Consider the following 13,249-nt stretch of genomic DNA (forward strand, 5'->3'; position numbering starts at 1 on the left):
ACCTGTGTACTGCTCTGCATTAGGGCTGAATAGCTCTAATAACCATTCATTTTAATGTTCTGTGCCAGTGTCCTCCACCCAGATTCATTCAGACTTCTCTGCATTTGCCCAGGTTAGTGTTCCGTATTGGCGCAACTGTATATTGAAAGTTGTTCAATTAAAAAAGTATCACTGGAGCAAAAAAGTGACCTGGTGACAATACCGTCCACCAAACAAAGTATGAGGTCTCTAATGGACCAACATCACTTGCTAAATCCAGCTATCAGGTCTGATGCATTTGTAGTGTAATGTCAGACCCTGATAACGCTACAATATTGTTCCCAAGTGACACATTAAAGGACATGCAGCAAACAAAGCAATTCAGTATTTCCTACTCGAATATAAGTCACATTCTGTCCGTCACCTCTTCGACTGCATTTTATTTATTCCGGATTTAGCTCACACCTTTTCAGTAGTAGCCGCTTATCCCCAGACGGGGCTCAATTTAAATTTTGTACCAGAGGAAAAGGAGGGTTAAGTGACTCGCCTAAGATCACAAGGAGCTGCAGCAAGTCTTGAACCTGGCTTTGCTGGTGGTCAGCGCAGTGCGACAACCAGCAGGCCATGTCCACTCCCACCAGGAGAACAGGAGTTGAGTAGCCTACTGGTTAAAGCACCAGTCTTGACATCAAGAGGTGGCCGGTTCAAATCCCACGGCTGCTCCTTGTGATCTTGGGCAAGTCACTTAACCCTCCATTGCCTCAGGTACAAACTTAGATTGTGAGAACCTCCTGGGACAGAGAAATATCCAGTGTACCTGATAGAGGTATTTATAAAATATTGAGTGGAGTGGAACAGGTGGATGTGAAGTGTCTGTTCACGCTTTCCAAAAACACTAGGACTAGGGGGCATGCGATGAAACTACAGTGTAGTAAATTTAAAACAAATCATAGAAAAATTTTCTTCACCCAACGCATAATTAAACTCGAATTCGTTGCCGGAGAAAGTGGTGAAGGCGGTTAGCTTAGCAGAGTTTAAAAAGGGGCTAGACGGTTTCCTAAAGGACAAGTCCATAAACCACTACTAAATGGACTTGGGAAAAATCCACAATTCCAGGAACAACATGTATAGAATGTTTGTACGTTTGGGAAGCTCACCAGGTGCCCTTGGCCTGGATTGGCCGCTGTTGTGGACAAGATGTTGGGCTCGATGGACCTTTAGTCTTTTCCCAGTGTGGCATCACTTATGTACCTGAATGTAACTCACCTTGAGCTACTGCTGAAAAAAGGTGTGAGCAAAATAAAAAATTAAACAAAAAAAAAAAAAAAAACTCAACACACAAAACCAAATGGCAGCCAGGAGGCGAAAGAGAGAAAAAAAAGGAATGATCTGGATAAACCATGCTGCGCACCTGCATAAGTTTCAAATTTATTAATACTTGATTTTACCTCACCAACTGCAGGAAATGTACGACGCTCCCTACAGTGAGCCAGTCCAGTTTTTATAGTTTGCCTAGGAAGTGTCACTGTATGTTCTCAGCAAGCAAACAAGGATATCCTTAAATACTAAGCCCCACATAGAACAAGCTGCAGTTATATCCTATATAATAAAAAGCACCTCCAACATTCTGAAGCTGACTCTGTGGCACTGTAGGGTTCGTAAGTCTGTAGTTCAGTGTTTCATTGGCTCTCACTGTCAACGAAGAACCAATCAGACAGAACGGAACTTGGAGGAGGGAAGTGGAGTGGATTGAATCTCTAACAAACAATCATATACAGGGAGGTACGAACATCAGTGGAGACAAGTGCACAGAACGGAAGTGAAGACAAACATTTAATCACTTTGCCACTCACACACACAGACATCACACACACACACACAATTACTCTGTGTATCTCTCTCTTACACTGTCTGTAAAACACACAGTCACTCTCAGGCTCTCACATGGGCAACTGTATGTTGCATTCTCACGAGTAAGGAGCTCTTCTGATGTGATTGTTTTAACAACTGATTAAAGGGCCTGAACAAGGAAAACTTTTACCACATTGTAACCCAGTTTACACAAAAAATATTGTATATAAAAGAAATCTTACACATGTAAACAACAATTATATTCAGAATACAACCGTGGAAACATTAATGGCAGGAACTCATTACATTGCTAGTGCCCGTTTCATTGCATTAAGAAACAGGCCTTTTTTACTAGTATACCATAAATTATCATTATGCTTTTAAATAAAATGTTACAAGATACAGCAGTTAACAGCTACCAAAAGTCTGGGGCACATTTATTCCTTCACCGTCATTTCCGATGCACATTCTACCATCCTGACCTGATGCAGCACAGCAAGGCCCAGTATTTACAAAATAAGAGAGAACAAAAGCTATTGCAATCATAACACAAGGAAAACCACTTCCTGCATAGTTTCACACCACAGTTGCTACTCTGATTAGCAAAGATGAGCTACAGGGTTTAACTGCATCACTGCAAAGTAATCAGACCGGTTCTAGCCTTGTCTGAGAAGCTGAGGTGGCTGTGCACTAGTGCTACAGAAACACGGAGGCAGCAGGACTCACGGTTTCATTGCACAATCTGTTAAGAGCAGCTCAGCATAGTCTTGTGCGAACAACCATCTACATCCGGCCATCAACCATTTAGAAAAGCTTGCTGGGCCATCCAAGCTCACGCGAGTAAACTTAGCATTAAGCCCCCTCCTTAAGTCACTTCACTGGCTCCCTATCCGTTTCCGTAGTCAGTTCAAGCTTCTCTTATTGACCTATAAGTGTATTCACTCTGCCGCTCCCCAGTACTTCTCCACTCTCGTCTTTCCCTATGCCCCCCCCCCCCCCCCCCCCCCGGGTACTCCGTTCTGTTGATAAATCTCTCTTATCCGTCCCCTTCTCCTCTACTGCTAATTCTAGACTCCGTTCGTTTTGTCTTGCTGCACCCCACGCCTGCGATAGACTTCCCGAGCCTGTGCGTCTAGCCCCGTCTTTGGCCGTTTTCAAGTCCAAACTTAAAGCCCACTTCTTTACCACTGCCTTTGACTCCTAACCTCTACTCACTTGCCCTGTCCTTTTATCCTCACCTCTTTATTCCCTTACCCTTAATTGTTCTGTCTGTTTACCTGTCTTATCTAGATTGTAAGCTCTTTGAGCAGGGACTGTTTTTTTGTGTATGGTGTACAGCGCTGCGTATGCCGTACAGCGCTGCGTATGCCTTGTAGCGCTATAGAAGTGATAAGTAGTAGTAGTAATGTAGAAGCCTGCCCTTGCAGGTCAGCAACGCGGCCGCGCAGGCTTCTGTTTCTGTGAGTCCGACGTCCTGCACGTACGTGCAGGACATCAGACTCACAGAAAGACGCCTGCGCGGCTGCGTTGCAGATCTGCAAGGGCAGGCTTGCACATGGAATGTTGCTAGTGGAGGAGTAGTCTAGTGGTTAGTGCAGTGGAACATGGAATGTTGTTACTATTTGAGATTCTGGAATGTTGCTATTACTTGAGATTCTACATGGAATGTTGCTACTATTGGAGATTCTGTTGCTACTGTTTGAGATTCTACATGGAATGTTGCTATTCCACTAGCAACATTCCATTTTTAGATTGTAAGCTCTTTGAGCAGGGACTGTCTTTTTGTGTATGTGTACAGCGCTGCGTATGCCTTGTAGCGCTATAGAAGTGATAAATAGTAGTAGAAACATCTTATGGAAAGACACTAGAGTGAAACAGGAAATTGATACGTGTACGACGGAAACTGATTTAGAATCTCACATTCCTTACATTAACTGTGTACTTTGGAAGTCTACGGGATACACTGCATGCATGAACGGTGTTCTGCCCCAGGGGATTTGGCGCTGGTCTACAGAGGGCTAAAATCACTTATTGTTCTTCGCAGGCCCTGACCTGTACGGCATGGTAAATTTTTTTGTGCTGGCAAAAAGGAGAAAGGGAGAAATCAGGAGATTTGATTGTTTTATTTGGAGCAGACAACTAGCAAGTCATCCCCTTCCGAAACGGGCAAAATGTACAGATGTCCCAACAGCGACAGGTCACTGTGGCCCGAGACTCACCACAGCAAGCTTCCCCGCTTTTGGCAGCTCAGACGCAGAAGCCCGCCTGCAGAATCTGATCCTACTATACACAAACATTTGTGACTTGGCTGAACTCCCAAAGCCCCATCGTTTAAGCCCTACCGTGGGCTTTTGAATATTGAGGCCCTGAACCCTTCAAGGTGGAGATGAAAACGGCAACGGAATTCAAAAACGCGTGGGATAAACAAAGGAATCCTGTTCAGAAGAAATAGATCCTCAGAAGCTTAGCGGAGATTGGGTGGCAGCGCTAGGGCTGGGCAGATTTCTACGGTCTGTGCCCTGAAAATGGCAGATACAAATCAAAGTCAGGTATATACATAAAGTAGCACATATGAGTTTACCTTGTTGGGCAGACTGGATGGACCATACAGGTCTAACAGCCGTCATCTACTATGTTACTATGCAAGTCTTTTTTCCAAGCCTCCCTTTTCACTACAACTTAAGCAGAAGCATCTCCCCTCTAAAACTTTCCCCAAAAGTCCGCTTCACTAGGCAGCCAGCTTGTTCTGCCTTCAGATAGATCTACCAGTCAATGGAGCATGCCAAAAATCTTAAGTGATCCACCACTTTTCTAGAATTAAAATCTCCCTCCTCCTTTATAAATAGGTAAGTCCTTAGGGATTGGGGAGAATCCTTGTGACTATAGAAAACATTAGTAGTCACTGTACTGGTTATCAAAGTATCCGAAGCCAACACCAAGGCAAAAGCAATGCTCTATCCTGAAAAATATAGCTGAAACAACATTACTACTATTTCAATCCTGATTTCCCCGAGCCTCGAGTTGTTGATCTAGGAAATCTTTTCTGGCGAGAATAAAGCCCAAAAAGGAAGCAAAACCACCACAATAAGAGTTGACAAAAACAATACTGTTACTTTAAGCAGCAAAAAAAAAAAAACCCAACTAAAACAAAAGCCAGATGTTAAAATTGTGATATAGAGCAACTAAACTCAAACTCACTCCTTATTCCTCCCACCACTGCTTCTTGTCTGGCGAGTTAAAAATAAAATTAAAAAAAAAAAAAAAAAAAAAGTTACCGAAAAGGAGGATTGGGAAATCAAAGGACTTAAAAACTTTGCTTGTTCAGCAGAAAGTGTCCCTGACTAGATAAACAGATATTGGGAACCAGCAGGTCTGTTGCCTAGAGGAAATAAATCATGACCAATAAAGCAGCTCCCGGGGGTAAAGGAGGTGCCTGGGGGCTCCCGAGAAAGGCTGTTCCCGTGCTTTAAACCTTAAGTAGCAGAGCTGTGGGCGGCCAACAGAGACCATGACCCTATTTTTCACCCCACCACACTGCTCAGCTTGGTTTGTTTGTTCCTCCAACGCTTCCCCAGCAGCAGGCGGAGTACTTAACACACCGGGGTTACCACCGCTGTGATCTCAGGGCTAGATTAACACTACACTAGGCGGTTGCCTAGGGGGGGGCCCACGCTGCTCCGCAAGACTCCTTTAGAGGGACGGACTGGCCGGCGAGGAGGACCCTGATCTCAGCTTAACAACGAACGATAAGTTGTGCAGAGTCAGCACAATCAAGTCTGCATCCGTGGGGCCTGGCCTTGTATTTCCAACTTCAAGACTGTGGGACGAGGGTCGGTTTAGTCAAGAAAGATTAAAAAAGCGCAAACTAACTGCAAGGACGCAGTGGGGGGGGGGGGGGGGGGGGAGAAAGACTGTGACCTGGGCGAGGAGGGACACGAAGGGAGCAAAGCCCTGCAAAATGCAAAGTTTAATTGTGCAAGAGGAACAGTATTGCAACGACCAGCTCAAACCACCTGGGTCATGAATATGCAAAAGCTATTTAAATAAATGCATAATAAATACAAGGCTTCCTGGGTAAAGAATCCGGGCTTTGCTGCTCTCGAGTCCCGGGCAACAACTTACTCTTGTGCCTGCCGGCGCCCCACGACTGCTTGGCAATGCTCGGGCTCCGGATGATGGCCCTCCCCGCAGACTTCAGAGCGTCCATGACCGGGGGAGGGGGTGATTATCCTCCTCTTCCACGGCCGCCCCCGGGGCTGTAGTGGGTTGCGCTCCCCTTCCACTGCTTCACAAACTTTTCCGTCTCTCCACTCCCAGACAGGCCACACGCTAAACGGTGGTGGTGGAGGGGGAGGGGATATTTATGCAAATCCGGGGCTGGTGGGCGGGGCAGCGCGAGCTCTACGAGAGAAAGTCGCCGGGCACCAGGGAAAAGGGAGGAGACAGGGGCTGGCTTTTAGGTAAGTCTAGGCAGCCTCCATGGGGAGCAAAGAGCAGCTGTTATCAGAGCAAAACAAGAGGTACTTTTTCACCAGCAGCGGGCAATTTTCAAAGAGTTAATTCACTCGGATTATTCCGACAGGGCTGGTGTTGGCGTGATCATGAAGGAGGAAGCAAAGGATCCAAAAGCAGAAACAGCAAAACATCTTTTGGGTAGGACAGACCAAAAAAAAATTAGTCTCCAGATCCACCCTAAAGCTCTCTAATTGCGGATGTCATGGGAAAAATAGCGGTGGGGCTGTGGCCACCCCCATGCTGATGATTTCTGTGTCTACAAGTTATTGTGGGGGGAGGGGACAAGTTAAGGACAGGACAGAAGATTTGCCTAGGGCGCCTAATACCTTTGTAGACAGGGGCAGGTGGTACCTTATAAATTACCGATTTGGGGCCCTTTTTACTAAGCCGCATAGGCGCCTACGCACGCCAAATTGGAGTTACCACCCTGTTACCGCATGGCCCTTGCAGTAACTTCAATTTTGGTGCGCGTCCACCACACACGCCTGAAAAGTATTTATTTTCTGGCGAGCGTAGCGGACGCGTTCCAATTGGCATCTGACGCACATAGGTCATTACTGCCCAAGTTCTTTACCGCTAGGTCAAAGGCCGGTGGTAAGGTCTCGGACCCAAAATGGATGTGCGGGAAAAACTCAAAATTGCGGCATGTCCATTTTGGGTCTGCGACCTTACCACCGGCCATTGACCTAGCGATAAGTCTCATGCGGTAACCGGGCGGTAATGACCTATGCGCGTCAAATGCTACTTGGCATGCATCTGATACGTGCGTCGAAAAATAAAAATTATTTTTCAGCCACACGTATTGGATGCGCTGCAAAAATGAACTTACCGCAAGAGCCACTCGGTAACTCTATTTTGGCACACATTGGGCATACATAGACGCTTACATGGCTTAGTAAAAGGTCCCTAAGGCCCTCATGATCAAACCCCGGCGCTATTTTAGATAGCACTCTAGAAATAGCGCTGTTCCAACGCCGTAGTAGCATGGTGTAGCAATATGGCATGATCAGAAGTTAATACAGGCAAAAATATGAAGCGGTGTAGCGGCGCTAATCCCTGTAGACAGCGTAGTAAAATGAAGCTAAGCAGCCGGGACACATGCGCACTAATCAGATGCGCTAATCAGATGCGTTAGGCTACAACAGCACGCATGTGCGTAGGGGTGCTTGTCGTAAAACATCAGTTGTCCGTTGATCGAGGTGGCTATGCATTTTTTTGTTATTTTCTAGGGTATTTTATTTACAATTTAATTTACAATCGTGTATTTTTATTTATCATTTCCCTGCGATAGCAGGCAAGCGCTACTGATATACCACCATCACACATCGCAAAAAAAGAAAAGTTGACAAAAGCAGTACAAACAAATTACTCCCCCACTCGGAACAACGCGTGCTCTGATTTTTCCAGCTTGCACTTCCGGCCCACGTGGAGGAAGGAAGAGGAAATGACCTTTTTTGGGGGGGTTGATGGGACCAGCGTCACAAGAACGCCAGCTAGGACCTGGCGTTATTCTGTGGCGCTGTTTTTCGGCATAGCGCCATTCAACAACTCTGTTCATGAGGCGCTAGTTTTCGATCATCCGGGAGGAATAGAAAATGACCTCATTTACATGAGATTGACTACGTTTAAATGTCCTGTGCACTAGTGCCCGGCGCGCTTGCAGTTTATGGCGGTAACCACGTTGATCATCCCACGTTGTTAAAAGCATGCGCAAAAACGGCGATAATGGGCTTGCGCGCTCGCGTTGACTTTTGATCATGAGGGCCTAAGTGTCCTAGATGAGTTTTAATTCTTCCACCCCTTCCCCCATTCAGCATCTCCCCTCCAACCTTACACTGTTACCCCCACAGCTGGTTCCACTGCCAAATCTGTGACAGTGACAATGGCCATAAAACAGAAATGAAGTGCGCACAGGAGCTGTAGGAATAAATTGTATCTTATGGAATATAGCACACACTCATTATTAATAAATGTTTTTATCTTCTGTTTAAGGTGTGCTAAAGTTTTGCACTTAATGCAGTTGGCCAGACTTCTGTGCACTGTTATACCACTGTCTCACAGTCTATTTAATGTTATGATTTACTGTCCTTTATACCTTATGTTATTAATTGCAGGCTGCTTTGTAGTTTATAGGGAGAGCCGGAATATAACTATGACAAAGAAATTAATGGGATAAAAGAAGCCTTCATGAATCAGGTCCTTACGATCTCAAATCTCTCTCCCACTGGAATTTAGCAGGACGTTCTGCATTCCACAGTAATAATTTAGCTAGCGAGAAAATATTGTGCATCGTTTCATCAGTCCTCCTACGTAGCCTGCAGAATTTTGGCATAAACACACTGCTTTTCAGTTAACCTTTATCACCTTCTGTGAGTCATTTGGCTGACTTTTTTTTGGGGGGGGGGAGGGGAGGTTGGTATACTATGGTATATGTCTCCTCTGCTGCCCCCCTTCTCTTTGCTGATCTAGAGGTGAATAAAATAAGTTTTGTAAAATGTGTTGGAGATCTTCTCAGGGCACTGCAGGGTTAAGGAAATTACTAAGGGGGTGGGACCAGGTTTGCCCCTCTGCACCCACTTACCTTTCATTCTAAGTAGCGCAAGAGTACAACTCATAAGTACATAAGCATCGCCATGCTGGGAGAGACCAAGGGTCCATCGAGCTCAGCACCCTGTCACCATAGGCAGTGAGGCAGGGCCAAGCCAGGACTGGCTCAGTCTGATCCCAGGGATGTGAAACCATCTGGTAACCTTATTTGAAATGCAGGTGGAAGAGGCACGCACCACTTTAGCTGGCACCAGGAGAAGAATAATAATGAAATGAAGTAACACATTTATTGCAGGTGAAGCAGGTGGTCCTAGGCATAGGAGCCAACGTTTCAAAATGATTGGGGGTGCTGAAAGTTTTGCTTTTCTTTTAACAGGTTGTGCATTTCCCCCTCCCCCCTCTCTCCCCTTCTTCCCACCTTCTTCCCTCTCTCCCCCCCTCCATTCATATCCAGCAATTCTCCTCTCTCCCCTGCCCTCTGCTCCTTTCATATCCAGCAATTCTCCTCTCTCCCCTACCCTCCCCTCTCATCCATGTCCAGTGAATTCTCCTCCCTCCCTTGCCTTCCCCTCCCTCCATCCATGTCTAACAAGTCTCATCTCTCCCCTGCCCTCTCTTCCATGTCCAGCGATTTCTCCTCCCTCCCCTCCATGTCCAGTAACTCACCCCAAACACCAGCTGCCCCTTTTCAGCCCCCCTCTCCTCCGAGTTGCAGGCCCCCCTCCTCTCCTCCCAGGCCCCCTCCTCTCTTCCAAGTGCTAGTCCCAACCCCAGCCCAACCCGACCTCCCTCAACAGTCCTCCATCCTCGCCTTCCTGCCGCCCAGAATTTAACAGTCATCTTACCTCGGGTCCCGGGCCGGCAGCAGTGAAAGGCGAGCAGGCTCGGCACTTCAGCCTTCCCTTCTCTCTCAGCTCTGGTCCCCTGCTCGCCTTTCACTGCTGCCGGCCCGGGACCCGAGGTAAGACGACTTTTAAATTCTGGGCGGCAGGAAGGCGAGGACGGAGGACTGTTGAGGAGAAGAAGAGGTCGTGGCTGGCTGGGGATAGAACTGGAACTTCCGGCACCGGCGGGTTAAAATATTGGGGGTGCTCAAGCACCCACAGCACCCATGGAGTCAGCGCCTATGGTCCTAGGTGGTTAGAATCCTGTAGACCTGCTTTCAAATTCCCCTTTATGTTACTGTCACTCAGAACCTTGGGCAAGTCAGCTTCTCTCCCCTTGCCTCCCATACCCACAAGCTCAGCTCAGACAGGAACAGAAGGAAGTACGGAAGAAAAGAGTAAAGCGCAATTAAGAGTTAATTATGATGTCCAGGAGTAGCCTAATGGTTAGCGCAGTGGGCTGGGGAATTGGGTTCAATTCCCACTGTGGGTGCCACGTGACCCTTGGCAAGTCACTTAACCCTCCATTACCCCAGGTACAAAAGCATAGGGCTCCTTTTACAAAGCGATGCTACCGATTAGCGGTGCGCTTAGGGCTCCTTTTACTAAGGCACGCTAGCGTTTTTAGTCCGCGCTAACAATTAGAATGCACTAATGGAGACACCCATAGGAATACATGGGTGTTTCTAGAGTTTAGCGCACGCTAAAAACGCTAGCAAAAGACCCCCTGAATGCGAAGAAGCCCATTCAATTCCCATGGGCTTTTTCGCATTCAACGTACGCTAATCGGTTACGCTGCTTTGTAAAAAGATGCGCATAGATTGTGAGCCCACTAGGGATAGAGAAAGTACCTGCATAGAATATATAAAACCCACTTTGAACCGCAGAAAGGCAGGATATCAAATGCTGTTACTCATTTTGTAATTATTGTAATCTAACAATAGGTGTATATTAAGGATAGCACAACAGTGTGTATGAGAGTGTGTGTATTTATGGCGTTATTATGTTGTATTCTGTATTATCTGACAACATTTCGCAAACAACAAAAATATTTGCTTCCCAAATCACCAACGCAGCCTTGCTTTGCTGCTGAAAATCAAGCATTTCAGCAGCGCATGAAGGTGGCTGTACACTTCAAGGCACTCGAGCGTGGACTTAAAGAAACAGATGGTGAATGATCTGCTGCTTTAGCTGTGGAAGCTGTAAAACTCACAATGAGGGCAAAACGTTCCATTTCATCCTCATAATCCATATAAATCCCATAGCTTCAGGGCCGCCGAGAGGGGGGGCAAAATTCCCCAGGCCCGGGCTTCCAAGGGTGGGGCCCGGCGCCGGGGGTCTCTCTCTCTCTCTCTGTCCTGCTCCTGCTGGGACCCGAGTGATCGCGTCCCGACAGGAGCAGGAGAGAGAAAACTCCGGCGCTGCGGCCAGACCCCCCTTGGAGGCTGGGGAGGACCCAGAGGAGCAACTCCAGTGCTGCTCTTCTGCCCAGCTGAGTGGCTGCTTTTCCTCTCAGCAGGGGCGTAGCCAGACTTCGGCAGGAGGGGGGTCCAGAGCCTGAGGTGAGGGTCACATTTTAGCCCCCCTGGCGCTGCCGACCCCCCCCACCATTGCCGACCCCACTGCCGCCGCCACCACCAACTTTGCCCCCCCATGCCGCCGACCCTCTCGACCCCCCCTCCCACCACCAACCCGCCGTTGCCTGCCTTTGTTGGCGGGGGACCCCAACCCCTGCCAGCCAAGGTCCTCTTCTCGCAAAAGGTTTCCTTTTGTTTCTGATGTCCTGCACGTTGGCAGGCAACGGTGACGGTGGGTTGGCGGTGGGAGAGGGGGTCAGGCGGGTCATCGGCAGGGGGGTCCAGGCCCCCATGGCCCCACGTAGCTACACCACTGCCTCTCAGGGCGCATGGTCGGTTTTGAAACCGAGCATGCCCTGAGAGAAAAAGCAGCCGCAGGGGCAGGCAATCGGCAGAAGAGCAGCCCTGGAGGAAGATGTCTTCTGCTGGCGGGGCCTCGGGATTCCTGCCAGCCAACAAGGTATTTTGTGGCAGCGATCTGGGGGGGGGGGGGGTCAGCGGTGGCAATCCCGGGTGGGGGGCAGAGGCGGCCCTGTATAGCCTGTTATACTTTTTGTTGCTTTCTGTATCCCAGGACACTTTTCCTCACCATCCCCCAGATTCTGTATAGTGCAGTTAGATTTAGGTGCCGAAATCAGTGTGGATTCTATAACTGCGCTTAACAAGCTAATGAGCGCTGATAACAGCACCTAACAAGCAATAATGAGCACTAATTCAGACTTTAGAAATTAGGTGCACAACTCACTAAACATATTCTGTAACGATATGCACCAAACTCCTAACATGTGTAGGCAAAAAGGGGAGTGGTTATGGGTGGGGAAATTAGCGTTTCATGGGTGTTCTAAAATGCAGGCGCCTAGTTATAGAATATTGCCCAGTGCGCCAAAATCTACGTGCTGAGATTTACACCAGATTTCCGTTGGCGTAAGTGGATCTGCGCAGATATCGGTGCTGAAATATCAACTAAGCATAATCTATAATTGGCGCCTAAATCTAGGTTCTGATTGTACAAAAAAATCAATGCCGATTTTTTTTTTTAGGCGCCATGTGGCTCCCAGGCTTTGGGAACAGCATTCTTGCCTTGGTCAGAAAAGGTTTCCTCAGAAGGGATGCTGGGGGGTGGAGCAAGAGGGCGGCGGCGATGAGAACGCTCCACGAGTAACTCCGTGTATGCGAGGTTTAAAACCCTATCTTCGAGTGAATTTTTCCTCAGAAATACTTTTTTCTTCTTGAACAATTGCCTATAATGCCACACACGAAGAGAAAGGGTTTGGTAAGGGCCATGACCCATCCGGTTCTAACGTCAACACCAACCCAGCAAACTATGGAAAGTTACCTCGTGAGATCCGCAACAATAGCGACAGGAGTTCCCGCTGAGATATTGGACCAGGGAGAGTCCATTCTCTTGGGACAGGACGTTTCATTGTCCCCTCCATCGCATTACCCTCCGCCTCAGCCCGCAGAACCCGATAGCGGGGGCGGTACCAAAGACCGCGAGAGCGAGGAACGGACCGCCCGAGTGGGGCCTGCGGTCGAGGTTTCTGCTGGGATTTCTAGAACAGCACTACAGAATCCAGGGAAGGGTTCATCTGAGGTGGTAACGCTTGAGGCGATTTGGGAAACGTTACAGACTGTGATGGCATCAACTGGTAAAATAGCGGGACTTGTGAGTAATGTTCAAGAATTATCTGTTTCTTTTGCATCGATGAAAAATGAGATAACTGAGAAAATTAACCATCTAAACTCAGAAAATATTAAATTGAAGGAAACATTGTTAAATCTGATAAAAGATACTACAATGATAAAAAATAGACTGGAATACTTTGAACATTACAACAGGAGATTGAACTTGCGTTTATTAAACTTTCCTTATACTCCAGTTTATCCTCCATCAGA

General features: G+C 47.5%; 1 protein-coding gene across 1 annotated transcript in view; it reads right to left on the reverse strand.

The window, feature by feature from the left end:
• Window positions 1–6,146, reverse strand: part of LDLRAP1 (low density lipoprotein receptor adaptor protein 1) — an 87,040-nt gene extending 80,894 nt beyond the window's left edge. The window contains exon 1 of the mRNA XM_030219485.1: window positions 5,953–6,146. Coding sequence (XP_030075345.1) covers window positions 5,953–6,037 — 85 coding nt within the window. The 5' untranslated portion in view covers window positions 6,038–6,146. The remainder of the gene's footprint in view (window positions 1–5,952) is intronic.
• Between the last annotated feature and the right edge of the window lie 7,103 nt (window positions 6,147–13,249).

Source organism: Microcaecilia unicolor, chromosome 11, assembly GCF_901765095.1.
Source record: "Microcaecilia unicolor chromosome 11, aMicUni1.1, whole genome shotgun sequence".
NCBI lineage: Eukaryota > Metazoa > Chordata > Amphibia > Gymnophiona > Siphonopidae > Microcaecilia > Microcaecilia unicolor.